This window comes from Hemitrygon akajei, chromosome 2, assembly GCF_048418815.1.
Source record: "Hemitrygon akajei chromosome 2, sHemAka1.3, whole genome shotgun sequence".
NCBI lineage: Eukaryota > Metazoa > Chordata > Chondrichthyes > Myliobatiformes > Dasyatidae > Hemitrygon > Hemitrygon akajei.
Genome location: NC_133125.1, coordinates 66902801 through 66928843, shown reverse-complemented (window position 1 = coordinate 66928843; position 26043 = coordinate 66902801). Strand labels below are relative to the sequence as shown.

The 26043-nt window shown below is 41.2% G+C and overlaps 1 protein-coding gene across 2 annotated transcripts in view; it reads right to left on the bottom strand.

Annotated features, from left to right (window-relative positions):
- The window catches only part of tnksa (tankyrase, TRF1-interacting ankyrin-related ADP-ribose polymerase a), a 133693-nt gene that overhangs the window by 57199 nt on the left and 50451 nt on the right, over positions 1-26043 (bottom strand). For both annotated transcript variants that reach the window (XM_073024327.1, XM_073024335.1), the window contains 5 exons: positions 21713-21779; positions 21175-21361; positions 13748-13869; positions 5200-5291; positions 3258-3336 (listed from right to left, as the gene is read on the bottom strand). In XM_073024327.1, coding sequence (XP_072880428.1) covers positions 3258-3336; positions 5200-5291; positions 13748-13869; positions 21175-21361; positions 21713-21779 — 547 coding nt within the window. The remainder of the gene's footprint in view (positions 1-3257; positions 3337-5199; positions 5292-13747; positions 13870-21174; positions 21362-21712; positions 21780-26043) is intronic.

Here is a 26043-nt window from a genome sequence, read left to right as displayed (position 1 = left end):
ACTCAGCAGGCCAGACAGCAACTATGGGAGGAGGTAATAACGACGTTTCGGGCCAAAACCCTTCATCAGGAGTGAAGTAACATGGGATGGTCGAGGGGGGATAAGAAGTGGGGGGAGGGATAAAGTAGAGAGCTGGGAAGTGATAGGTTGGAGGGAAATGGGCTAGTGGGAAGGTGGAGAATTATGGGAAATAAAAGAGAAAGAAAGGTAGGGCTGGGGGGGAGAGATTATAGTGAGGGGGGAAAAAGAGAGAGAAAGAGAACCAGACTAAAATAATAGATAGGGATGGGGTTAAGGGTATCAACGGAGGTCAGTGAGTTGGATGTTCATGATACCTTATCTCCTGCCTAGGTAGCCTCCTTCCTGCCGGCATGAACATCCAACTCACTGACCTCCGTTGATACCCCCGCCTCCCACCCTTACCCGAATTACCCGAACAATATATGACAGTTCTATACCATTTAGTTAAGATTCCAGATTTACAGTTACGTCAAAATAATCATGATGTGAAAGAAAATGGACTGCTGAGAAATTCTCAGGGTTCACAATAAAATGTATAGGAATATATTACAAAATGGCATCAAGCAAATAGAAATTTGTTCTAAGAATGTATAAATGAGAAGAATCTTTAATGGGTATTTTGTAAAATATCAAAAATAAGATGCTGCCTCAATTTTAGTCGATATTTAGTGAAGAACTTGTTGAACGCTGGTCATAATGAATTGTTTTCTTAAAGGAAGATCGGAAGTGGCTAGGATGTACTGGTTGCTCAAAAGGTTTGGCCCTTTAACATAGTAGTGGATTTCACAGTCCAGCCTATCATGATATCCACCAACAGTAATTAAAATTAATAAATTCTTTCTGCACCACATGGCAACGTATGGACCTTGCCGGAGAATATTAAATTGAAGCAGGGTAAATTACAAGAGCATTAGGCAAGAACTAGGAAGAGTTAATTGGGAACAACTGTTCTTGGGCAAGTCGACAACTGACATATGGAGGGTGTTTAAAGACCAATGACACACAGTATGAAAACAGGATTTCCTGCAACTGCAGATATTCATGTGTTTGTGACACAGGGTACAGCACAGGTACGTTCCAGCAAAGGACAAGGATGGCAAGGAAAGAGAACTTTGGATGTCAAGAGCAGAGATGAATTTAATCAAAGAGAAAACGTCAAGAATGTAAAGTTTAGGTAGCTAGAATCAAGCTGAACACTTGAGGATTACCATAAAATAATTCAATAAACAAACACATTGAAATAGACACCATCTATGAAAGCCAAAGAATCATAAGCCAATAGAATTCAAAGAACAACTGAAGGAGTAGCCAATCAGTACTGAGACAAGCGAACTGGGAAGGGGGGGCTATATAAATGCAAGCACAGCCAGAGGGAAAAGAAAACAAACACTGCACATTGAAGATGTCACCTTGATCACCTTGCAGGTGTTGAAACATCTGCAAGCTAACTGTCAAGCTTGGCAAACATCGAACATCAAATGCTTCAACCCGAGCTACAAATATTCAAAAAACATTCTAGACTGTACACTGTTAAGGGCAAGACCATCAAGTATTGATGAGCAGAGGGATCACAGCTCCCAAATAAGGTGGTTACGAAGGCATATGGCACACTTGCATTTATTATTTGAGACAATAAGCTCAAAAGTCACAAAGTTAAATTGCAGCTTTATAAAAGCATTTAGGCCACATCTGGAGTATTGCATACACTTTTGCTTGCCCCATTATAGGAAGGATGTTGAGGCTTTGGAGAGGGAGAGGGCATATGCTATAAAGAGAGGATGGACAAATTTGGGCTGTTTTCTCTGGAGTCGTGGAGGCTGAGTAGAGCTTTATAAGATTATTTTGAGAGATAGCTAGAGTAGACATAAACGTCTAATACCAGAAGGCATGCGCTTAAGGTGAGACAAGGTAAATTCAAAGCAGATGTGAGGGGCAAGATTTTATTTGATACAGAGAGTGGTGAGTGCCTGAAATGCACTGCACCAGATGCTGGTAGAGGTAGAGACTTTTAAGAGAAGTTTAGATAGACACATCAATGTGAGGAAAATGGAAGAATGTGGACATTGTGCAGGCACAGGATTTGTTTAGTTGACCATTTGATTGCTAGTTCAATTGGTTTAGCACAACATTGTGGGCTGAAAGGCCTGCTCCTGTGCTGTACTGCTCTGTTGTATGTTCTATAAACTCAGGAACTAACTCCTTACATGGCAAAGACACATAACCCTTTTTTTTAAAACCGATGATAGCATCAGCATCACAGTGCTCAGGGATAAATCACTACCCATAATAACATCATTATCTTTTGAATGTAATACCTCCATGCGTGCAACTTTCATCCTTTGCCATTACTAACTCTCCAACTGATTCTCACTACCAGATTATAAACTTACTGTGTCCACTAAACTAACCCTCAGGCACCTTTTGAATTGTTTAACTTTATTTCACACCGATAACTCCCCTATAAAATCCTCATTTTCTATTACCTGCTCATGAATAATCCGAAGTTTCCAACCTTGCCTTGCAGTTAATACTAGATGAACTGAAGCTTCTCCCAACTAAAGACTGTGAGAAGGACCATTTTCTTGTCACAGACAGTCCCATCTTGAACCATCAGTTTATTCTCCAGCCACATCTCAAGGTCATGCAAAACTGTCCTGAACTTTTCTGTCACAACTCCAATGAAAATCCAGTCATATGTGATTGCACCATTTAAGAGCAACACTTTTATCTTGGTGACACTGCTGATTTCCCAGTCTATTAACTACTATAAACCTCATTCATGCCCATCATTCAATATTCTTTTGGCTAGCCTTCAATCTTCTGCACTCTACAAGCTTGGAGATCCTCCAAAACTTTGTTGCCCTTATCCAGGGGTGCATCATGCTTGCTGATCTACATGTCAATGAATTAGCTCCCAGTGAAGCAAAGGCTCACATTCTCATCATTATACAAATTCCTTCAGGGCTCATCCGTCCCCACCTTGGTAATTCCTTCCAGTCCTACATCCCTGATGCCTGTAAGCTCTTCCAATTCTACCGTCATTTTAGTCACTCGATCACAGGCTCTGGAAGCTCCACCTCTTCCTCCCTCACAAAGCTACACCGCCCTTTTACTCCCAGCTCCTGTTCTAATGACCTTTTATGGGGGACATTAAAGGCATTATAAAAAACGAAGTTGTCATGGTGTGGAAACAAATTAAATTGCATTAAGTTTGTGGAGTTTGAAGGAAAACATACCTTTGCTCCATGCTTGTGAAGAACTTCCACCACATCATTGTGTGCTCTTTCCGCAGCCACGTGTAGTGGTGTAAGAAAACTGTAAGAAATTTAAATATTAAATTTTGTAAATTATGTACAAAGGTTTAAAAAAAACTGTAGATAACTAAAATCCGAGACAAATAAGCTGAAAATGATCAGTGAATTAGACAGCATCTATGGAGAGAAAAAAAGCTGAATGATTTTGATTGAATGTTAAACTATTAATTCCAGTTCTCCCAAAGATACTGCCTGAAATGTTGCAGACCCCATGCATTTTAATCTTCTGGATTAGCCTCCATGAGGGATTTTGTCAAACACCTTACTAAAATCAATGTATACAACATCCACGACCTACCTTCCTCAATCTCTCTCATCATCTTGTCAAAAAACTCAATCAAGTTGGTAAGTCATGACCTTTCCAGAACTTTCCAGAGAAAAGGTGTTCCCAGTTAACACTTCTTAGTTCCTGCCGAATGCCCTTGTAATTTGCCCTACTCCAATTTAAAACTCTCCCACGAGGAACATACCTAACCTCATCTACAGCTTTCCTAAAAGTGAAGGAGTTCTGGTCACTGTTCCCTAACTGTTCACCCACTAACAGGCCAGTCATCTGGCCAGGCTCATTACCCAACACCAGGTCCAGGATGGCCACTCCTCTTGTTGGACTGTCCACATACTGATTTAAGAAACCTTCTTTAACAAGTTCTACCCCATTTAAACCCCTTGCACAAAGGTGGTCTTAGTTTATATTTGTGAAGTTGAAATCCTACATGATAACAACCCTATTATTTTAACTCATTTCCTTAATTTCATTACATATTTGTTCCTCAATGTCCCGGTGGCTATTAGGGGGTCTGTTGTACAATTCTATCAGTGACTGCACCCTTCCTATTCCTATCCTCTCCATTACGTCTCCCGAGAACAGCTGTGATATTGTCCCTGATTAGCAATGCAACTCTTCTTTTTCCTCCTCTATTTTAACAAAAATTTCAAAAACCTGTAATCACCCATTCCTGCCTCAACTAAGTTTCAATACTGGTGACAACATCATAGCTCCATGTCCTGATCCATGTTCTAAGTTCATCACCCTTTCCTATAATATTCCTAGCACTAAAATACACTCACTTCAAACTAACCGACTTATTATACCTGTTATTTCGATTTTGCCTTTCAACACTTGCCCTGGCATCTAACTTCTGGTCCAAACGTTCCCTTACTGACCTGGGGCTCCTGTTCCCAACCCCTTACAAAACTAGCTTAAACTCTCCCAAGTAGTATCAGCAAACCTCCAGGGTAGGATATCGATGCCCCTGCAGTTCAGGTGCAACCCATCCCTCTCATACAGGTCACCCTTTCCCCAGAAAAGGCCCCAATGATCCAAGAACTTGAAACCTTGCCCCCTGCCCCATTTCCTCAGCACTCATTCATTGTGCTACTGTGGCACAGGGAGCAACGTACTATGGATACTGTGAATAGAATATACTATAACATTCAGTTGGTGCTAATCAGATATGTAAGAATTTGAATACTTTATGGAAAAGGTTACTTCAAGTTAATATGACATTTTGTCTTGTACAAGTTACTGCATATAAAAATACACATCGTTTTCATAAGGGAAATTTACAAAGTTAATCCTTTTATGTCAACATTAACCAATGTGGTTAGGATAGGCAATGCTTATCATATTTTTATAAATCATCACATAGTTAATCCAACGATCAGACTTGCAGACTACATGATGTAATTTCAGGTTCACTATTAGTTACTTTAGTCACCCTAAAGCAATTTTCCCTTCACCATCAACAAAAACGAAAACATCTTCAGTTACAGCCCAACATTTTTAAGATATGTAATTTGACAGTGTTTATAACTGGCTTAATAAATTCAGATACAAGTAAACCTATTAATAACAAATACTTACTCTTTATTTTTCTCATTCACATTTGCTCCTTTTCTCAAAAGCAGTTCTGTTACCTGCTTCCGTTTTGGGTGTTGTGAAGCCACAGCACAATGCTGAAAAAGGAATTCAGATGTCATTTTCCACATTTTAATTGCTTTTAACTAAATGTCAGCGATATACAGTGCCTACATAAAAATTCACCCCCCTTGGAAGTTTCTGGTTTTATTGTTATACAATATTGAATCATAGTGGGTTTAGTTTGGCTTTTTTGACACTGATCAACAGAAAGACTCTAGTGTCAAAATGAAAACAGATCTTTATAATCTAAATTAATTACAAATATAAAACACAAAATTGATTGTACAAGTATTCAACTCCCTTTAATATGACACACCAAATTATCACTGGTGCAGTCAATTGGTATTAGAAATTACATAAGTAGTTAACTGGAGACCTGTGTGCAGTCAAGGTGTTTCAATTGATTGTAGTAAAAATACACAGGTATCTGGTATCCTGGCAAAAACCACACCATGCAGACAAAAGAACACTCCAAGCAACTCTGCGAAAAGGTTATTGAAAAGCACAAGCTAGGAAATGGATACAAAAAAACCTCCAGGACACTGAATATCCCTTGAAGTACAGTTAAGTCAATCATCAAGAAATAGAAAGAATATGGTTCAGCTATAAATCTGCCTACAGCAGGCCATCCACAAAAACTAAGTGACCGTGCAAGAAGGGGACTAGTGGGTGATGCCACTAAGAGACCTATGACAACTCTGGAGGAGTTATAAAATTCAGTGGCGGAGATGGAAGAGACTGTGCACAGAACTGTTGCCCAGTCACAGCTTTATGGAAGAGTGCAAAGTGAAGGCCACTGTTGAAAAACACTCACATGAAATCTCAGCTAGAGTTTGCCAGAAGGCATGTGGGAGACTGAAGTCAGCTGGAAGAACGTTGTACAACCTGATGAAATCAAAATTGAGCTTTTTGGGCATCAGACAAAACGCTATGTTTGGCATAAGTCAAACAACGCACATCATCAATAATACAACATCCCTACCATGAAGCATGCTGATGGCTGTATCATGCTGAGCAGATGTTTCAGTGCAGCAGGCCCTGGAAGGCCTGTGAAGGAAAAATGCTTGAGAGGGTGAAATGAATGCAGTAAAATACAGGGAAATCCTGATGCAGTCTGCAAGAGAACTGTGACTTGGGAGATAATTTGTTTTTCTAGCAAGACAATGGCCAAAGTTACACAGGACTGGCTTAAAAACAACAAAGTTAACGTCCTGGAGTAGCTATGTCAGAGCCTAGACCTCAATCCAATTGAGAATTTGTGGCTATACTTGAAAAGGGCTGTTTACTCACGATTCTCATGCAATTTGACAGAGCTTGAGCAGTTTTGTAAAGAAAGGGGAAATGTTGTGACGTCCAGATGTGCAAAGCTGACAGAGATCTATCCACACAGAGTCAAGACTGTGATTGCTACCAAAGGTGCATCTACTAAATACTGACTTGAAGGGGGTGAATACTTATGCAACCAATTATTTTGAGTTCTATGCTTGTAATTAATTTACATCACTTTGACACAAGTATTTTTCTGTTGATCAGTGTCAAAAAAGCCAAATTAAATCCACTGTGATTCAATGTTGTAAAACAATAAAACATGAAAACTTCCCGGGGGGGGGGGGGGGCGGCGGAATACTTCTTATAGGCACTGCAAATAGCTTTTATCAGCATATAGGATACAATACATATATCAATGCAGGACTTTTTTTTTACAGAGACACAAGAGACCACAGTTGGAAATTTGGAGAAACAGAAAGGAGCAAAGAAATTCAGCAGGCTAGGTAGCATCTATGTAGGGAAATGGACATTTGGCCTTTCAGAACAAGGCCCTTCCTCTAAACTGGAAAGAAAGGTGCAGGGATGGGGTGAAGCAAGGGCTAGCAAGGGAAGTAGGGATCCAGGTGAGTGGGGGTTTTAGGCAGATGAGATTTGGAATAATATAAAAGGCTGGGAGGTGATAGGTAGAAGTGACAAAGGGTTGAAGATTATGGAATATGATACGAAACCTTTGAAGAACAGTGGATGATGGCATAAAGGGGAGCGAGGTGGGGATGGGAAATCCATGCAAGGAGTGTGGGTGATGGCGATAGTGTTTTGCCCGCAGCCCCCCTCCTTTGTGAGAATTGCAAGAGCACTATTGGGTTGGGTCAGGGGACCCAGGAAATGAGAGAGAGACGTGCAAAATGCCTCGTTCCCCGGCGATGTCAAGTCACGAGACATGGCCATTGTCTCTTGGAGACACATTTGTGGATTGAGATCCTATGCTACGTGAGAGCCCTTGGGCAAAGTGGGCTGGGTGAAGGGGAGAGATTGCATCATCCCCCAACCTGATTGACATCTATGACCCTGCAAGTCAGGATAAAAAGAGGGGCTATAGGAACGGCCCCTCAGACGCACCAGAAGAAACGTTAGCGATCCCGTAATAGCGGGAAGCCATTTGAAGGAAGCCACGTGCGTTCAGTTCCATTGCCTGGAGCTGGTGGCTGGTACCATGGACGACGGATTTGAACTAACAACGGGGAACCAACTCCCCCCGACTCAACGGATTGACATCATAAAAGACCCGGGCAAGTTTAAAACCGTCTCTCTTAAACCCAAAGGCTGCAGCCTGCATGAACTGAGTGAACTTTATATTTCCATCGGACAATACATTATCCCCTAGACAATGATAGAGCTTATTTCTTATTGATTATTATTATTATACCCGCGCTTTTAGATTGAGTACTGATGACGTATATTATCTGAATCTTTGTATTAATCTTGTTTTTGTGCCCCTTTATCAATAAAGAATTTTAAAAATAGTACCATCAAACTTCAACGGACCGCTCTATCTTTGCTGGTAAGTGACCCGGTTACGGGGTACATAACAAAATTGGGGGCTCGTCCGGGATTTGATACCAAATTGGGGAACCAGTGAATCGGGCTTGTAAGTCCAAACTTGGATCTGGTACGTGGGTAGCCAGACAGGAAACCAGCAAAGATGGACGTGGATGAATTTATAGAAAACCCGATTCTGGAGGCGCTAGAGGCGGCCACCAAATCAGACTTGGTAAATTTGGCAAAGGGGTTAAACCTCGCAGAGGTGAGGTCGTCAATGAAAAAGCGGGAGGTGCGAAGGGCCATAACTCAGTATTACATCGAGAAGAATGTGTTTGCAGCTGAGGTATTGGAAAATATCCCTGAAAAGGTACCAGCTAGTGGGATGGCTCAGTTAGAGTTGGAGAAAGTAAGGTTGGAACATGAAATTAAGTTAAAACAGCTGGAAGCAGCTGAGAAGGAGAAGGAAAGGGCCGAGAAGGAGAGGAAGGCAGAGAGACAGAGGAAACATGACTTGGAGATGGAGAAGTTAAAGCAAGAGCAACGCGGTCAGGGGTCAGGCCTAGAGGAACAGTTTGATGCTAGTCGGGCGTTGAGGTTAGTACCCCCGTTCGAGGAGACGGATGTTGATAGTTATTTCTTGCTTTTTGAAAAGGTGGCAGTGAATCAGAAGTGGCCCAGAGCACAGTGAGTGGCGTTGTTACAAAGTGTGTTAAAAGGGAAGGCACAGCAGGCATATGCGGCGTTGTCCATGGAGGAGGAAGAGGAGGAGAATTATGACAAAGTAAAGGTGGTCATTCTCCGGGGTTATGAGCTAGTACCTGAAGCGTATAGACAAAAGTTCAGAAATTTACGGAAAGGGTGGAATCAGACATATACCGTGTTTGCCCATGTGAGGGGTGTGCTCTCGGACCGTTGGTGCACCACAGAAATAGTGGACGAGGATTATGGGCGTCTCAGGGAGTTAATTTTGATTGAGGAATTTAAAGGTTGTGTTCCGGAGGAGATCCGGATGTATTTGAATGAGAAGCCGAATAAGTCCATCTCAGAATTTGTTAGATTCGCAGATGAATATGCCCTAACCCACAAGGCAAAGTTTTCCTCGAATAAAAGTTCCCCGAGAGACCGTGGGAACGATCGAGAAAGTCCGCCGGGAGCTAGTGGTAAGGTTGAGGGGGAAAGGCCAGATGGCCAGAGATTTCCGAGCTTGACCTGTTTTAATTGTGGGAAGAGCGGGCATGTTGCGTCTCGGTGCTTTGCTCCGAGGAGGGAGACGGGAAAAGGGAAAGCAGCAGTCCCTATCGGATGTGCCGTGGTAATCAGTAAATTGACAAGAGAGCCCCGGGTAGACAGAGTACGAGAAGGGTCTGAGACTTGTCTGTCACACGGGACCGTGTCTTTGAGGGAGGGGGACCCACCAATTCCCGTATGAATCTGGAGAGACACGGGGGCTGAGCTGTCGTTGATCAGCAGTAAGGTACTAGAATTTGGTCAAACAACGGGTATGGTAGCAGTGAAAGGAATAAAAAAAAGGATAGAAATGGTGCCCTTACATAAGGTCATTATGGATTGTGAGCTGGTGTCTGGACCAGTTGAAATAGGGGTGCCATCAGAATTCCCGAGAACTTACGTGGACGTCCTTCTTGGTAACGATTTAGCCGGTGGTAAGGTTTGGGCAGCCATGACGCTGATAAAACAGCCTGTGAGTGTTGAGGCTCCGCCCCTAGTTTCCAAGAGCTATCCCGCATGCGCGGTCACTCGCAGCCTGTCGAAGGAGGCAGCTGAGAACGAGAGCAGTTTAAATCTGGCCAGTTTCGATTTGGCCGAGACGTTTTTACCGACCCTGTGCCACGAGGGTTTAGAGGGTGGTAAAACGAAGAGTAGTAAAGTGAAAGAGGGTAAGGGAGAGGAGGTAGATCTGCCTTTAGCGAGGAGCAAGGTTCTAGAGGCAGAAAATAAAGATGAGGAACCGTTAGAGCAGTTAAGAGGCCCAGAGTTGGACATGGATGATCTGTCTGGTTTGGCAGACCTGTTTGACGAAGTTGAAAATTCTAAAGGTGTTTCCGACAATGGAATGAGGGCAGTCCTAGATGAAAAGGGTGCCCTTGCCTTGAAGAAGTCTGCTGGGTTGGCAGAAGAGGTTGTTTCAGCCCGTGCGGTTGAGTTTACTCCGGAAGGGAGTTGCCCAGAGAGTAACTGGGAGGATCAGGGGAATTTAGAATTTGAAAAGGGTACGGGCATTGAAGGCCTGGAAGAGGTCAATGTCCTGTTTGAGTGTGTCCAAGATGGGGATGCACGTGGTACTGAACCTAGTAACGGAGCTCAGAAAAAGTCTGAGGTATTTGATTCAGCTGAATGAGACAGCCGTCCTTTTGGGTCAGATAGACTTGGTTCAGTGAAGAAAGGGTTAACCTAGGTAATAGTGGGAAGTGAGAGTTCCCCGGTGTTTGTGCTCGAAGGTGTGGTGAAACTCAATGTGGAGCTCAAAAATGGGGAGATAAATATTATTATTAAAGGAAAGGGGAAATCTGCAGTTCCCAAATCGAATGAAGAAATTTTAAACCCTGCAGATCGCTTACAGATTAAGCCGGGAGTTGCCGGGGCCCCCCACCCTATTGTTATTCCAGAATGTGGTGTGAAGAGGCAGAATTTGAAATGCTGCTTGAACAAAGAGTTCGAATTAAAAACCAATAGCCTGAAGGGTCCGGACGAGAGGGCTAGCCACCTGTGTAAAATTAAAGAATTGGGTGGAAATGGTCTAAGTTTGGGACACGGTGTTGATAAAATAACCCCTATGAAAGAGGCAGGCGGAAGTTTACCTCGCCAAACTACCCGAGTTCCTCATGTAGGAACTCACCGGAAAAGAGGCGACGGTTAATGAAGGGCGCCATTTTTAAATAGCCCAGCCGGTTGTACGGGATTTCGACAAAGCACGTGAATAATAAAGACAAACCCCTTGGAAGCCTGCCTGTTAAGTTGAAAGCAACATAACGATTGGTATTTGCATGACCTTTGGTAGTATACACGTAAGCTTAAGATCACAACTTGTTAGTTTTGTTTGCTGAAAAAAAAAGGTGGTTATTAAGTTGAAGTCTGATGCTATAAGACTTTAGTAAGGTACAAGATGTTAAGCTAGTAAAGGAAGTGACACTGTAATCGTTAACTGTTTGGATGCTGAATTAAATGTATCACCGTATTACTCTGTAGAAAAGAAAAACTTTGGTATTGTGTTAGCTTCCCCAATCCTGTAAGACTCTGTACTACTTTGTTTTTAACCGCTGGTAAAAACGCTTTGAAGAGGGGAGGTGTTATGCCCGCAGCCCCCCTCCTTTGTGAGAATTGCAAGAGCACTATTGGGTTGGGTCAGGGGACCCAGGAAATGAAAGAGAGACGTGCAAAATGCCTCGTTCCCCGGCGATGTCAAGTCACGAGACATGGCCATTGTCTCTTGGAGACACATTTGTGGATTGAGATCCTATGCTACGTGAGAGCCCTCGGGCAAAGTGGGCTGGGTGAAGGGGAGAGATTGCATCATCCCCCAACCTGATTGACATCTATGACCCTGCAAGTCAGGATAAAAAGAGGGGCTGTAGGAACGGCCCCTCAGACGCACCAGAAGAAACGCTAGCGATCCCGTAATAGCAGGAAGCCATTTGAAGGAAGCCACGTGCGTTCAGTTCCATTGCCTGGAGCTGGTGGCTGGTACCACGGACAACGGATTTGAACTAACAACGGGAAACCAACTCCCCCGACTCATCGGATTGACATCATAAAAGACCCGGGCAAGTTTAAAACCGTCTCTCTTAAACCCAAAGGCTGCAGCCTGCATGAACTGAGTGAACTTTATATTTCCATCGGACAATACATTATCCCCTAGACAACCATAGAGCTTATTTCTTATTATTATTATTATACCCGCGCTTTTAGATTGAGTATTGACGACTTATATTATCTGAATCTTTGTATTAATCTTGTTTTTGTGCCCCTTTATCAATAAAGAATTTAAAAAATAGTACCATCAGACTTCAACGGACCGCTCTATCTTTGCTGGTAAGTGACCCAGTTACGGGGTACGTAACAATAGAAACAGAGAATGTGGGAAAGGATAAGGTGAAGGGAGCAAGTTGAATCAGGAGAAGATAAAAGGAAAATGAGAAATGGGGAAAAAGGACAGAGGGTGAGAAGTTATCGTAAGTTTGAAAATTCAGTGTTCATGCAGGTTGGAGACTGCTTAGGCAGGATATGAGGTATTGTTCCTCTTAGAATGCCCAGGTGGACCAGGAGGTGAATTTTTATATATCAGCAGCCAACCAACCAGAATGGACATCACCATGAGACAATGTCAATGAAAAAAAAGAGTGAAAATTACAATAATTCTGAGTCAAAGGAATCGGAAATGTTAACCGAATGGGCAAATTTTCAATGTTAATACAAAACAGCAATGCTCAAATAAAGTGAGCTCTAACATTCCCTAATAGTGAAAAAGGATCTAGTGCTTTCCTTGCGTATATGACGCATAAACTCTTCTCTGGCTTCCAGCTGGGTCCAGGTGTTGATTTTAACTGACGCTTCAATGACAAACCCCACCACCTTCATCAGGGATGATACCTAGGCATGATTAGGCCGGTGGTCTATATACTCAACTCTCATCAACCATCCCTCCAGATTGGTTAGTCCTCAATCAATTTTTATTTAGAACGAGACCTTTGTCTTTGCTAAAATTCTTTTACTCTTATTTCAATGGCTTTCTTCATCTTCATGAAGGTCTCACTCTGTAAGAACTGGAATATGATTTTAAACAAGGTGGGATAGCAAAAGCCTGATTGGGTGAGGACTAACCAATCAAGGAGAAACGGATGTCAGGGAATTGAGTATATATACACCATCAGACTAGATATCATCCCTGATGAAGATGCTGGAGTTTGTTATCCAAACATCAGTTAAAATTGACACCTGGACTCGGCTGGAAGCCTGAGAAAAGTTTATGCAATCCCTAATAGGTTTAATTCCACCAATGATTAATTCAAGAAGATGCATTGTGCTTAAATTCCAAGCTACTATGCAAAAACAAAATAGTTGTCTTGCTCACATAAGAAACCCTCTGCTGGCAAGTTGTTTTACCCATTGAACATAATACTTTGTTGATATCAAGACTGCAGAACTGTAATTCCCCAAGACAAAACGACATTGGTAAAGAATGGCACAGTGGCACAACTGGTAGAACTGCTGTCACACAGTACCAGGGAGACTCTTGAGTTTGCACGTTTTCAGTGACTGCTTAGGCTTCCTTTCCCTCAGGCCAACAACATGCAGGTTGGTAGGTTAAACGGCCGCAGCAAATTGCCCCTAGTGTGTAGGTGAGTGGTAGAATTTGTAGGTAGTTGATAGAAAGAGGGGAGAATAAAACTGTGGCTAATGTAGGATTTGTGTACATGGGTGGTTGATGGCCTGTGCAGACCCAGTGGGCCAAATGGTTTGTTCCTATGCCATATCTCTATATAATTGGGCATTATCTACTACTGGTTTGTCTTAGTTTAACATGTTATATTGAGCTTTTAAAGCACGACAACTGATTGGGCTTTCCCTGCTACAAAATTCTTCAGCTGTACAAGATCATTCATTTATTTTTTTAAAACCATTTTAAAGCAAATTTTTCTGCAATAAGCACAGTTCAGATCATTACCAGTGGAGTTTCATGGGTCTGTGGATGCTTGAAATTTATTATCTCTAAAGCAAGACTCTTTTTCACTTTTGCCAAATCAGCTTCCTTTGCAGCTTGCAGTAACGAATGGCCTTTAAATTCATCTGTTTAAAAAAAGAAAGTAGTTTACTTCATTTAATTCCAAAACTGGCTTCGTTAAAAGTATTAGGCTTTTGTTCATACATTATATTTAACCTTCTACTAATTATAAAGCAGCAGAAATAGAACTCATGCCGATGAAACTTATGACATTCTGAACAAGAGATTCTGCAGATGCTGGAAATCCAAAGCAACACACACAAAAAATGCTGGAGGAACACAGGTCAGGCAGCATCTCTGGAAATGAATAAACAGTCGATGTTTCAGGCCAAGACCCTTCTTCAGGACTGATAAAGGGGGAAGACACCGGAATAAAAAGGTGGCCGAAGAGGAAGGAGGACTAGCTAGAAATTACCATAAGGAGAAATTCATGCCATCAGGTTGGAGGCTACCTAGATGGAATATGAGATGTTGCTCCTCCACCCTGAGAGTGGCCTCATCATGGCAAAAGAAGCGGCTATGGACCAACATGGCAGACGGGGAACAGGGATAAGAATTAAAAAGCGTGGCCACTGGGAAATTCCACTTCTAGCAGATAGCATGGAGGTATTCAACAAAGTGGTCCCCCAATTTACATCAGGTTTCACCAATGTGGAGGAGGTTGCATCAGCAGCACTTGATACAATAGACAATCCCAAAAGATTTGCAGGTGAAAGGTTGCCTCACCTGGAAGGACTGTTTAGGGCCATGAATGGAAGCAAGGGAGCAGGTGAATGGGCAGGTGCAGCATTTCTGTTGCTTGTAGTGACATGTGCCAGGAGGGAGATTAGTGGGGAGACGAATGGACAAGGGAATCATGGAGAGAGCGACCCCTGCGGCAAGCAGAGGGTGCGGGGGGGGGGAAGAGATGGTAAAGATATGCTTGGTGGTAGGATCCTATTGAAGATGGTGGAACTTGTGGAGAATGATGTGGTCGACTGTGGCATATCATGGAGTGGTAGGTGAGAACAAAAGGAAATCTGCTCCGCTAAAGGAAGCAGGAAGATGAGTGAACACAGATGTCACAAAAATGGAGGAGATGAAGGTGAGGGCAGCATCAGTGATGGAGGAAGGGAAACCCCGTTCTTTGAAGAAGGACAACATTCTGGAAAGGAAAACCTCATTTCGGGAACAGGTGGTGGAAATGAAGGAACTGAGAAAAGGGAATTGCATTTTTACAGGCAAGAGTGGGAAGAGGTATAGTCAAAATAGCCATGGGAACTTATAGGTTTATAAACGACATTCTAAGTAAATTTAGTATATTGAATTAAATTTGAATTGAATTTCGGTTTATTGTCATTTAGAAACCACAAATGCAATGCAGTTAAAAAATGAGACAACGTTCCTCCAGAATGATGTCACAAAAGCACACGACAAAACAGACTACACCAGAACATCCACATAACGTTTGGCAATCCCCAAATCCAGAGTCCGGAGAGGCTGCTGCGTATTAATATCGCGCTACCATCTTAGCGCGTTCCCCAGAAAGGAGCTCCAAACCCACCAGACAAAACAAGACTACCCAGACACACCAAGTCAAGAGACCAACCCTACCAGCCAACAAACCAAAAACTAAAGCTACAGGATCTACACAAAACCACAGTTACATATAGTTATAGTTAACATATAGTTACAACAGTGCAGACAATACCATAATTGATAAAAAAAAAAGACCATAAGCACAGTAAAAATAGTCCAAAGATGTTAAAAGACTATAAGTTCGAAAGAAACCACCACACAGTTTCCACAAGTCCTCAGGGTCCCGATAGACTCGTCATCCCACGCAGGCGGCAGAAGGGAATACCCCCGCTATGGACTATATGGACGCTATGGACCCCCGCTATGGCTATACATGTCACCATATACAACACAGATACATTTTCTTGCGGGCATATTCAATAAATCTATAGAATAATAACCACAACAGAATCAATTGGTTGAACACCCAAGTTAGACAGTCTTTCAAGTGCAGAAGACAATAAAAAGAAATAATAATAAAAATTGAGAACATGAGATGAAGAGTCCTTGAAAATGTATCGATTTGTTGTAGGAACACTTCAATGATGGGGTAAGTGAAGTTGAGTGAAGCTCAAGGTTTAATGTAATTTATTATCAAAGTATGTATGCAATATACAACTGCATACATATGTCAGAGTTAACCCTTTTGGTTCAACAGCCTGATGGTTGAGGGGTAGCAACAGTTCCTGAACCTAATGATGTGAGTCCTGAGGTTCCAGTACCTTCTTCCTGATGGCAGCAACAAAAAGAGAGCATGCCCTGGGTGGTCCCTGATGATGAATGCTGCTTTCCTGTGACAGTTTCTCATGCAGATGTGCTCAATGGTGGGGAGAGCTTTACTCGTGATGGACTAGACCACTACTTTAAGTAGGATTTTCCATTCAAGGGCATTGGTGCTTCCATACCAGGCTGTGATGCAACCAGTCAATCCACTCTCCGCTACACCTCTATAGAAGTGCTGATGGAGATCAAGGAGGAGATGCTGTTGCCAATTTGAACTGACTGGGTTCTGCAAGTGAGGAAATCGAGGATCCAATTGAACAAGGAGTAACTGAGGCCAAGACCTTGGAGTTTATTAATTAGTTTTGAAGTGATGATGGTATGGAAAGCTGAGCTACAGATGATAAACCTGATGTATGCATCTTTACTGTCCTTATTTCAGGGTTGAGTCAAGAGGCAATGAAATGGCATATATACGGTGGACCTGTTGCTCCAGTAGAAAAATTAGAGTGGATCTAAGTCACTTCTATGGCAGGAGTTGATATGTTTCGTCAACAACCTCTCAAAACACTTCATCACTGTGGATGCAAGTCACTGAGGCAGGTCACCAAGTTCTTCTTGAGCACAGATATAACTGAAGCCTGGTTGAAGCAAGTGGGTACCTCAGACTGCCAAGCGACAGGTTAAAGGTCTCAGTGAACACTCCAGCCAATTGATCAGCACAGGTCTTTGGTACTTGGCCAGGTATGCCGTCTAGGCCAGATGCTTTTCATGGGTTCACCCTCCTGAAGGCTGCTTGCACATCAGCCTCAGACTGAAATCATAGAATCAACGGGAGCTGTGGGAGTTTCTGATGGTTATTCCATGTTTTGACAATCAAAACAAACATAGAAGGCATTAAGTGCACCTGGAAGCAAAGCCCTGTTGTTGCCTACGTCGCTCCATTTAACTTTGTAAGAGGTGGTAGTATTCAAGCCCTGCCATAACTGTTGAGCATCCTTCATTGATTCAAGTTTAGCACTTCGCTTGTGAAATGGCTTTCCAGAGATCATACCTGGATCTCTTGTAACTTTCTTGGTCAGCAGACTCGAATGCCTCTGATCTGGTTCTCAGCAGATTACTGACCTCATGGTTTATCCAGGGCTTCTGAATGGGGAAGAATCAAACATTTCGGGGGGTGGGGGGAACACTCATCTCCAACTGTTTTAATAAAGTCCTTTACAACCGTGGTGTATTCACTTAGGTCCATAGATTAGTCCTTGAACACAGCTCAGTCTACTGACTCGAAACAATCTAGCCACTTCTGCCTCCAACAACCACCTCAACCACCTCTTTGTTAGCCTAACCTCTGGAGCCCTGCTCTTTAGCCTCTACCTGTACGCAAGTAGAAGTACAGCCAAATGACATGATTTACCAAAATAAGGTCTGGGCATAAACGGTAGGCATTCCTTATCTTAGTATAACAGTGGTCTGGTATACTTGGACCTCCGGTGCTACAGGTTATACGCTGATGATAATTAGGCAGGGTTTTCTTCAAACAAGCCAAACTGAAGTCCCTGACTATGATTTGAAATCTGTCGAGATGGACTGTATCTTGTTTGGAGATGGCATCTAACAATATCTCAAGTGCTTGACTATAGTCGGCCAAGATTATGGAGAACTCCCTAGGTAAACAGAACAGACATCATTTGACCTTTAGGTGTTCAAAGTGGGGGGAACACGAGTTTGACAAAACCATCACATTGGAGCACCACTGAGAGTTTATCATGAAACACACACCTCCAACTTCTGCCTTTTCTGAATCATTTGTTCCATTCAGTAAATCGAGAAGCCTTCCAGTTTGACTGTTGTATCTGGCATGCTGGGAGACAGCCGAGTTTCGCTCAGACATAGTCCCTCATTTCTCAACGCTAAAGCAATCTTGCCCTGAAGATCTTAATTTTGTTCTCCAGTGACTGCATATTTGCTAACAGAATGCTGGGTAGTGGGGGCCTCATCCTTCTATGTTTCAATCTAGCTTGGAGTCCTCCTCTCCTGCCTCGCTTATGGGTATGGCGAAGAACTTAATCGTCCGCTAAAATGGGCTGTACCTGTCTGGTCTGCTGTGACCTTCAAACAACCGTAAAATCTACAGATCATTCAGTTGATTTAAAAGTACATTGCTTGGAGGGAAGTTAAATGCTGTAGGTTGCACTGAGAGTAATTCAAATGAAGTATATTTAAAAGTAAAATTTAGAAATATTGCCTGCAGCCCACAGAACATCGTCATGGTTCACCGCTAACATTGTGACGTTGGTAGACAGTTTGTCTCCAGAGATGGGAGATGGAGAGATTGAGAAAGGAGAAAGAAATTTCTGAAAAGGAGTAAGTGAACTTAAGGGCAGGGTGGAAATTGGAGGCAAAGTTGATGACATAGACATTACACCTACATTGCAAATAAAGCAGCCAATAAGATGCTTGCATAAAGGAAATTGACTTTACTTAGCAGAAATTTTAAATGGCTAAATCTCCAAGTTGGATTATAAAATTTAAATCAACATTTTAATTGCCTGGCTGAACAAGATTTATCACCATACATAGCTCAATTTAAAAGTCAAATGATAACATAATCAAATGGTTTGGATGTAATATTTAGTGGAGCTAGCACAGAAAATAAGAATTAACGTCACTCAAGGAGGTAACTTTTTAAATAACATGGAAATTCAATAATCCAGTGAAACAGCTTTACAACTTTGATGAGAGGATTATTGTACATATCAATCTCAAATGAAAGTCAAGTAATTTGCTTGTAACCCATTCCTGGTACTGCTTTGTGAACATTGTGGTGAAATTATGCTCCAACACTCATTGTTGTCATAATTCATTTACAGTTGCAAGAAAAAATTTGTGAACCCTTTGCAATTACCTGTTTTTTTGCATTAATTACTCGTAAAATGTGGTCTGATCTTCATCTAAGTCATAAAAATAGACAAACACAATCTGCTGAAACTAATAACACACAAACAATTGGACTTCTTCCCATTGCAATTTTGAATCAGGTCCGCGGGTCCGGAAACTAAGACAGGAAATGCACCAACTTCAAATAGATATATTAATCACTTATTTACAAAAGTACAAATCTAACCGAACATTCATGTTCTCCAAGTTACAGGCACTACAAATGAGAATATTCAACAAACATATTTAGTTAAAGTGCGTGCAGAGCAGACCTGCCCAATCATCTTGCCTTAAACAAAGAGCAAGCCACTTTCAAGTGCTATTTTATATACCCAAGATATTTGAAACTGGAGACCAGACAGCTATCCAATGGGAAAAGCAATCACAAAGTACACTGCAGATGCTGTGGTCAAATCAACACGTATAAACAAGCTGGGTGAACTCAGCAGGTCGGGCAGCATCCTTTGAAACGAGCAGTCAACGTTTCGGGTTTTTCACCTGGCACCTTCCACCCTCCCCCCACCTTCTTCACAGGGCCCTTGCCCCCTCCCTCTTCAGTCCTGACGAAGAGTCTCGGCCCAAAACAACTGACAACTGCTCGTTTCAACGGATGTTGCCCGACCTGCTGGAGTTCATTCCATGGGAAAAGCAGCTGCAGTTTCTAAACTAACCAATCACAATGAAAGTTGCATCAGAATATCACTATCAGAATAAGGCATGCCCCCACGGGACACACGTCAATACTGAGTACACCATTTAAACAATCACAATCTAGATTCAAAAAAGTATGTAAATCTCTGGGGTAATGTCTCCTACAAAAGTTATTATGTACACCAGGCCTCGACCAAAAACAACTTTCAAGGAACCTTACAAGAAGACTTGTAGAGATGCATGAACCTGGAAAAGGCTACAAAAGCATTTCTAAAGACCTCAGTCCACAGCAAGAGAAACTATCTACAAATAGAGGAAATTCAGTACTGTTGGATGCTCTTCCTAGGAACGGGTATCCTGCAACGACCACACCAAGAGCACAAAATTCAATGCTGATGGAGGTGAAAAAGAACTCAAGGGTAACAGCAAAAGACCTACCAAAATCTCTGGAGCTTGCCAAAGTCTCTGTTCACATGTCCACTATAAGAAAAATACTGAAAAAGAATGGTGTTCATGGAAGGACACCATTGCCCTCCAGAAACAACATTGCTGCACATCTCAAGTTTGCAAAAGACTACCAAGATGTCCAACAATGCTTCTGGGACAATATTCTGTGCACTGATAAGACTGAACTTTTTGGTAGAAATGTGCATTGCTATGTTTGGAGGAAAAAGGGCATTGCACACCAGCACCAAACCCTCATTCCAACTGTGAAGCATGATGGAAAGAGCATCATGGTTTGAGGACAGACCACAATCGTTGAGGAAACAATGAATTCAAAATTGTATGAAGACATTTTATAGGAGAATGTCAGGGTAGAATGACACCTGAAGCTTAATAGAAGTTCGATGATGCAACAAGACAATGAACTGAAACACAAGTGTAAATTAACAATAGAATAGTTTTAAAGGATGTAAATTTATGTTATGAATGGCCAAGTCAGAGTCCAGACCTTAATCCAATTTAGATGCTATAGCATGACCTGAAGAGGGCTGTTCATGCAAGGTATCCCAGAAATATTGATGAACTAAAACAGTTTTGTATGGAGGAATGGTCTAAAATTCCTCCTCTCCGTTGTGCAAGTCTCATCAGCAGCTCCAGGAGACATTTGGTGGACCTTTTTACTGATAAAGGAGATAGTACCAGTCATTAAATACAAGGGTTCACATACTTTTTTCCAGTCTGGACTAATGACAATTACAATTGTTTGTGTGTTATTAGTTTAGGCAGATTGTGTTTGTCTATTATTGTGACTTAAATGAAGGTCAGACCACTTTTTATGAGTAAATAATGCAGAAAACCAGTTACTGCAAAGGGTTCACAAACCTTTTCTTACAATTGTAGTTATGTTTTCCTTTCTTTTGTTTCACCTACTCCTAACAAAATTACAAATTCAAGTGAACAATCCCCTATATCATGATCCACTTGCTGGAGTATTTGACACTTAAAATATTTAGGAAGCAACAAATTTACTGTCATGTTATTGCTACAGTTTTAATACTTACATGCAAGCCTCTCTTTTAATTCTGGAGTGGGAGCCATATCCATTGCACTCTTGCCATGGCAGTTAACTAGGGTGGGGTCTGCACCATGGCTTAATAGAAGTGAACAGACTTCCACTCTGTTCTTGGATGCAGCTTCATGCAGTGGTGTGAATTGCCAGAGATCCATAGCATTTACACAGGCTCCGTGCTAAAGGCAAAAAAAAAACTAAATTGTAATGACATCCAGAATATCACTGTATCTTAGCTGAATCCTTGACAATGAAACATTATTAATTTACATAACGATATACAAAATAATAGAAAACATTGCAACAGGTTTTTTCAGAAGAAAATAAATACAGATTTAAAATGATAAATGTTTTAAGCACAGATTGAAAAGTATAACCATTTCTTGTTAGGGCACAGGAATATATGTATATTGGATGAAAGTGAGGACCTACTTAAGTTAATAAATTAAAGTACAACATAATGTTTAAATGTAAAGACAGGTGGTAATTTGTAATACCTTAAATCTAAAAGTAAACATAACTGCTCTTACCTTCAGCAATAACTCAGTGACTTCATAATGGCCGTAAGAGCAAGCATTATGAAGAGGTACAAGGCCACTGAGGAGAGAAGACAACTTAAGTGAGGACTTTACAGATTAAAAATACAAACCATTAAAGTACAATCAAATACCTTTTCTTTGTTTTGGGAAGCAAAAATTTTTTGGATTTCTACTTTTGCCAAAGGAAATTAAATCATTGTACCTTTGATGAAGGCCACAAATTTCCTCTATTTCTCTTCTATCAAAGCAGCAGCTGATAGACACCTGGTCTCACCAAAATCATATCTCCATAAGACATAGGAGCAGAATCAGGCCATTCAGCCCATTCTGGCGGTAAAGTTATGAATAAAACTCATCACTTAAAATACACCATATATCTATTAAAACATTCTACCATACATCACTGCAATCAATAGCTCTGTCAACTCAGGATGTTAAGAACTTTTCACAAGAATAAAGTATTAAAAAATGTAAAAGGAAATGCAAAAAAGAATGGTGTTTTAAGTTTCAAAGTCAAGACTATATATGACATGGAAATGAGTTTGCAGGTTGTGGCGTTCCTAAGCACCTTCTGCTCTTGTCCAGCTAATTGGGGGTTCTGAACGCTGGCCAGGAAGGAGACTTAAACCAGTCACAGGTTAATTAAAGTGGGGTAAAAGTTACTGATTTTGTGGAAGTGGGAATAGGCAATGTGTACTGGAGAGGATATGGGTCAGAATATTAATACAGGTTCAAATGCTATATCTGGCTTATCAGAAAACACTAACCAGTTTGCTTCTCCAGCCTCTACATCATTTCATTACATATTTCAAGTCCTTGCCAATACTTCCAATTTTCTCAGTCTTTGTTCCTAACTAGCTAATAGCTAAGGAACATACTGAATTTCAAAGTTTTAAATTTGCTTTTGCTCTCCCTGGGTATACAGTTGAAGTCAGAAGTGTACATACACCTTAGCCAAATACATTTAAACACAGTTTTTCACAATTCCTGACATTTAATCCTAGAAAACATTCCCTGTCTTACGTCAGTTAGGATCACTACTTTATTTTAAGAATGTGAAATGTCAGAATAATAGTAGAGAGAATGATTTATTTCAGCTTTTATTTCTTTCATCACATTCCCAGTGGGTTAGAAGTTTATATACACTTTGTTAGTATTTGGTAGCATTGCCTTTAAATTGTTTAACTTGGATCAAATGTTTTGCGTAGAATTCCACAAGCTTCTCACAATAAGTTGCTGGAATTTTGTCCCGTTCCTCCAGACAGAAGTGGTAGCACTCCTTGCTCGCACACGCTTTTTCAGTTCTGTCCACAAATTTTCTATCGGATTGAGGACAGGCTTTGTGATGGCCACTCCAATACCTGGACTTTGTTGACCTTAAGCAATTTTGCCACAACTTTGTAGGTATGCTTGGGGTCATTGTCCACTTGGAAGACCCATTTGCAACCAAGCTTTAACTTCCTGGCTGATGTCTTGAGATGTTGCTTCAATATATCCACATAATTTTCTTTCCTCATGATGCCATCTATTTTGTGAAGTGTACCAGTCCCTCCCACAGCAAATCACCCCCACAACATGATGCTGCCACCTCCATGCTTCACGGTCAGGATGGTGTTCTTCGGCTTGCAAGCCTCACACTTTTTCCTCCAAACATAACGATGGTCATTATGGCTAAACAGTTCAATTTTTGTTTCATCAGACCAGAGGACATTTCTCCAAAAAGTAAGATCTTTGTGCCCATGTGCACTTGCAAACTGTAGTCCGGCTTTTTTAATGGCGGTTTTGGAGCAGTGGCTTCTTCCTTGCTGAGCAGCCTTTCAGGTTATGTCAATATAGGACTCATTTTACTGTGGATATAGATACTTGTCGACCTGTTTCCTCAGCATCTTCACAAGGTCCTTTGCAGTTGTTCTGGGATTGATTTGCACTTCTGGAGGTCCACAATTCTTTTTTTCCCTGAGGTCTTGGCTGATTTCTTTAGATTTTGTTTGTAAACTTCTAACCCACTGGAATTGTGATATAGTCAATTAAAAATGAAATAATCTGTCTGTAAACATTGTTGGAAAAAATACTCATGTCATGCACAAAGTAGATGTCCTCAACGTCTTGCCAAAACTATAGTTTGCTAATATGAAATCTGTGGAGTGGTTAAATAATGAGTTTTAATTACTTCAACCTAAGTGTATGTAAACTTCTGACTTCAACTGTAAATACTTTTATACTGCAACACAGTAACAAGTTAACCTTATTTCACTGGTGAATATCAAGCAAAACCCCACTCCCCTATAATGTGATAGGCAATGAAAGTTCTACACCTGTGGGATGTTGCCTTGATGTATTTAATGCCAGAACTGACACAAGGTGGCTAAAGTATTCTCTTACAACACATTCTAGCCATAGACATGGTTGGTTGGTGAGTCCAGTTTATAGATTATGTCCAGTCATCATCTTAATCTTGTCAATGTGAGTTTCTCATTTTCTGTTCCTGGAAGAATGTTTAAGTTTGAGGTTTTTCACTAAGTGTAAATCAAGTTTCTAATTAATCCTATTTAACCTGATGTTGTTAGCCGAGCACTTGAGTGCATTTTCTTTCGAAGAAATAATGCACGTTAACCCCTTTCAAGCTAATATTTCAATTCTACATCTACCAAAATATTCTGTGTTATCCCTTTTGAGTTATACAGCACAGAAACAGGCCTTTTGGACTAACTGGTCCAGAACAAACAAGATTCCCATCTAAGCTAGTCCCAATATTCCTCTGAAGTTTTCCTATCCATTAATTTGTCCAAGTGCCTTTTAAGAATTGTTACCTGCCTCAACCATTTCCTACGACAACTCTTTCATATACTAGTCAAAATGTTGCCCCTCGTCAAAACCTAGTCAAAAGGTTTTCCTCGCAGTTAAAATCTATGCCCTCTACTTCCTGATTCCCTAAACCTGGGGGGAAAAAAGTGTGTGCTATGTCTATCTATGCTCCTTATGATTTTACACACCTCTGTAAGACTGACCCTCATTCTCCAACACTACAATGAAAAAGGTCCCAAGCTGTTCAACCTCCTTCCATTTCTCAGTTCCACAAATCTCAGCAACATCTTTGTAGAACTCCTCTCTACACAATCCAGTTTAAATGGAAGTTTTCCTACAGTGGGGTAACTAAAAGTGAATAAAATACTCCAAATAGGATCTTACACAACTGCAACGTGTAATAACTTCTATATTCAATGCCCTGACTGATGAAGATTTGATTGCTAAAAGCTAACTTCAACGCCCTGTCTACCTGAGATAGCACTGTCAGGAACTAAACATTTCTATTCCTAGGTCCCTCTGTTCTACAATACTTCGCAGAGATCTACCATCCACTGTCAAAAGTCCTACTCTTGTTTGTCATTCCAAAATGCAATACCTCATATTTATCTGAATTAAACTCCACTTGCCATTTCTCAGGCAATTTACCCAGCTGATCAACATCTCTCTGTAAATCCTAATAACCTTTTCTGTCAATGACATCACCTATTTTAGTGCCACCTGCAAGGTTATAAAACATGCCTTGTACATTCTCATCCAAGTCATTGCTAGTTGTCATCTATATCAATGGGTCTAACACTGACCCTGGGGAAACTCTATTCTCCGGCCTCCAGTCTGAAAAACAACCTTGCACCATCACCTTCTACTTCTTACCATGAAGTCTATTGTGTATCCAATTAGCCAGCTCTCCCTGGATCCCATGCAATCTAACTTTTCATAACAACTTACAGTGCAGAATTTTATTTAAGGTCTTATTGAAGTCCATATAGACTACGTCTACCATCTTGCTCTCTTTGACCCTTCTTGGTTATTTCTACCAAAAGTTATTAAAAGTTAATCAAATTCGTGAGACATGATCTCCAAACTACAAAGTCATGCAACTTCAAATCAACCCCGACCTTTCCAAATGCATGCGTATCCCTCAGAATCTCAAGTAACCTACCTACCACTAATGTTAGGCTTATAGGTCAATAGATCCCAGGTTACTCTTTGCAAGCCTTCTTGAATAAAAGCACATTTGCCACCCTCTAATCTTCTGGCACTTCACCCATTGCTAATGATGACAGGTGCATCTCAGGGGTCCTGCAACTTATTTTTCCTCAAGTTTCCCAGTGTTTTAGGGTATACCTCATTAGGTCCTGGAAATTTATCTGCCTTCATATGACTTAAGACATTGAGCAGCTCCTCTTGTGTAATACGGACTATACCCAAGACACCCCAATAAAAATCTTAAATTCCAAAGTCTTCAGAGGAGACATATTTACTGTTGGATTACTTACTGTTTATATTTACTGTTG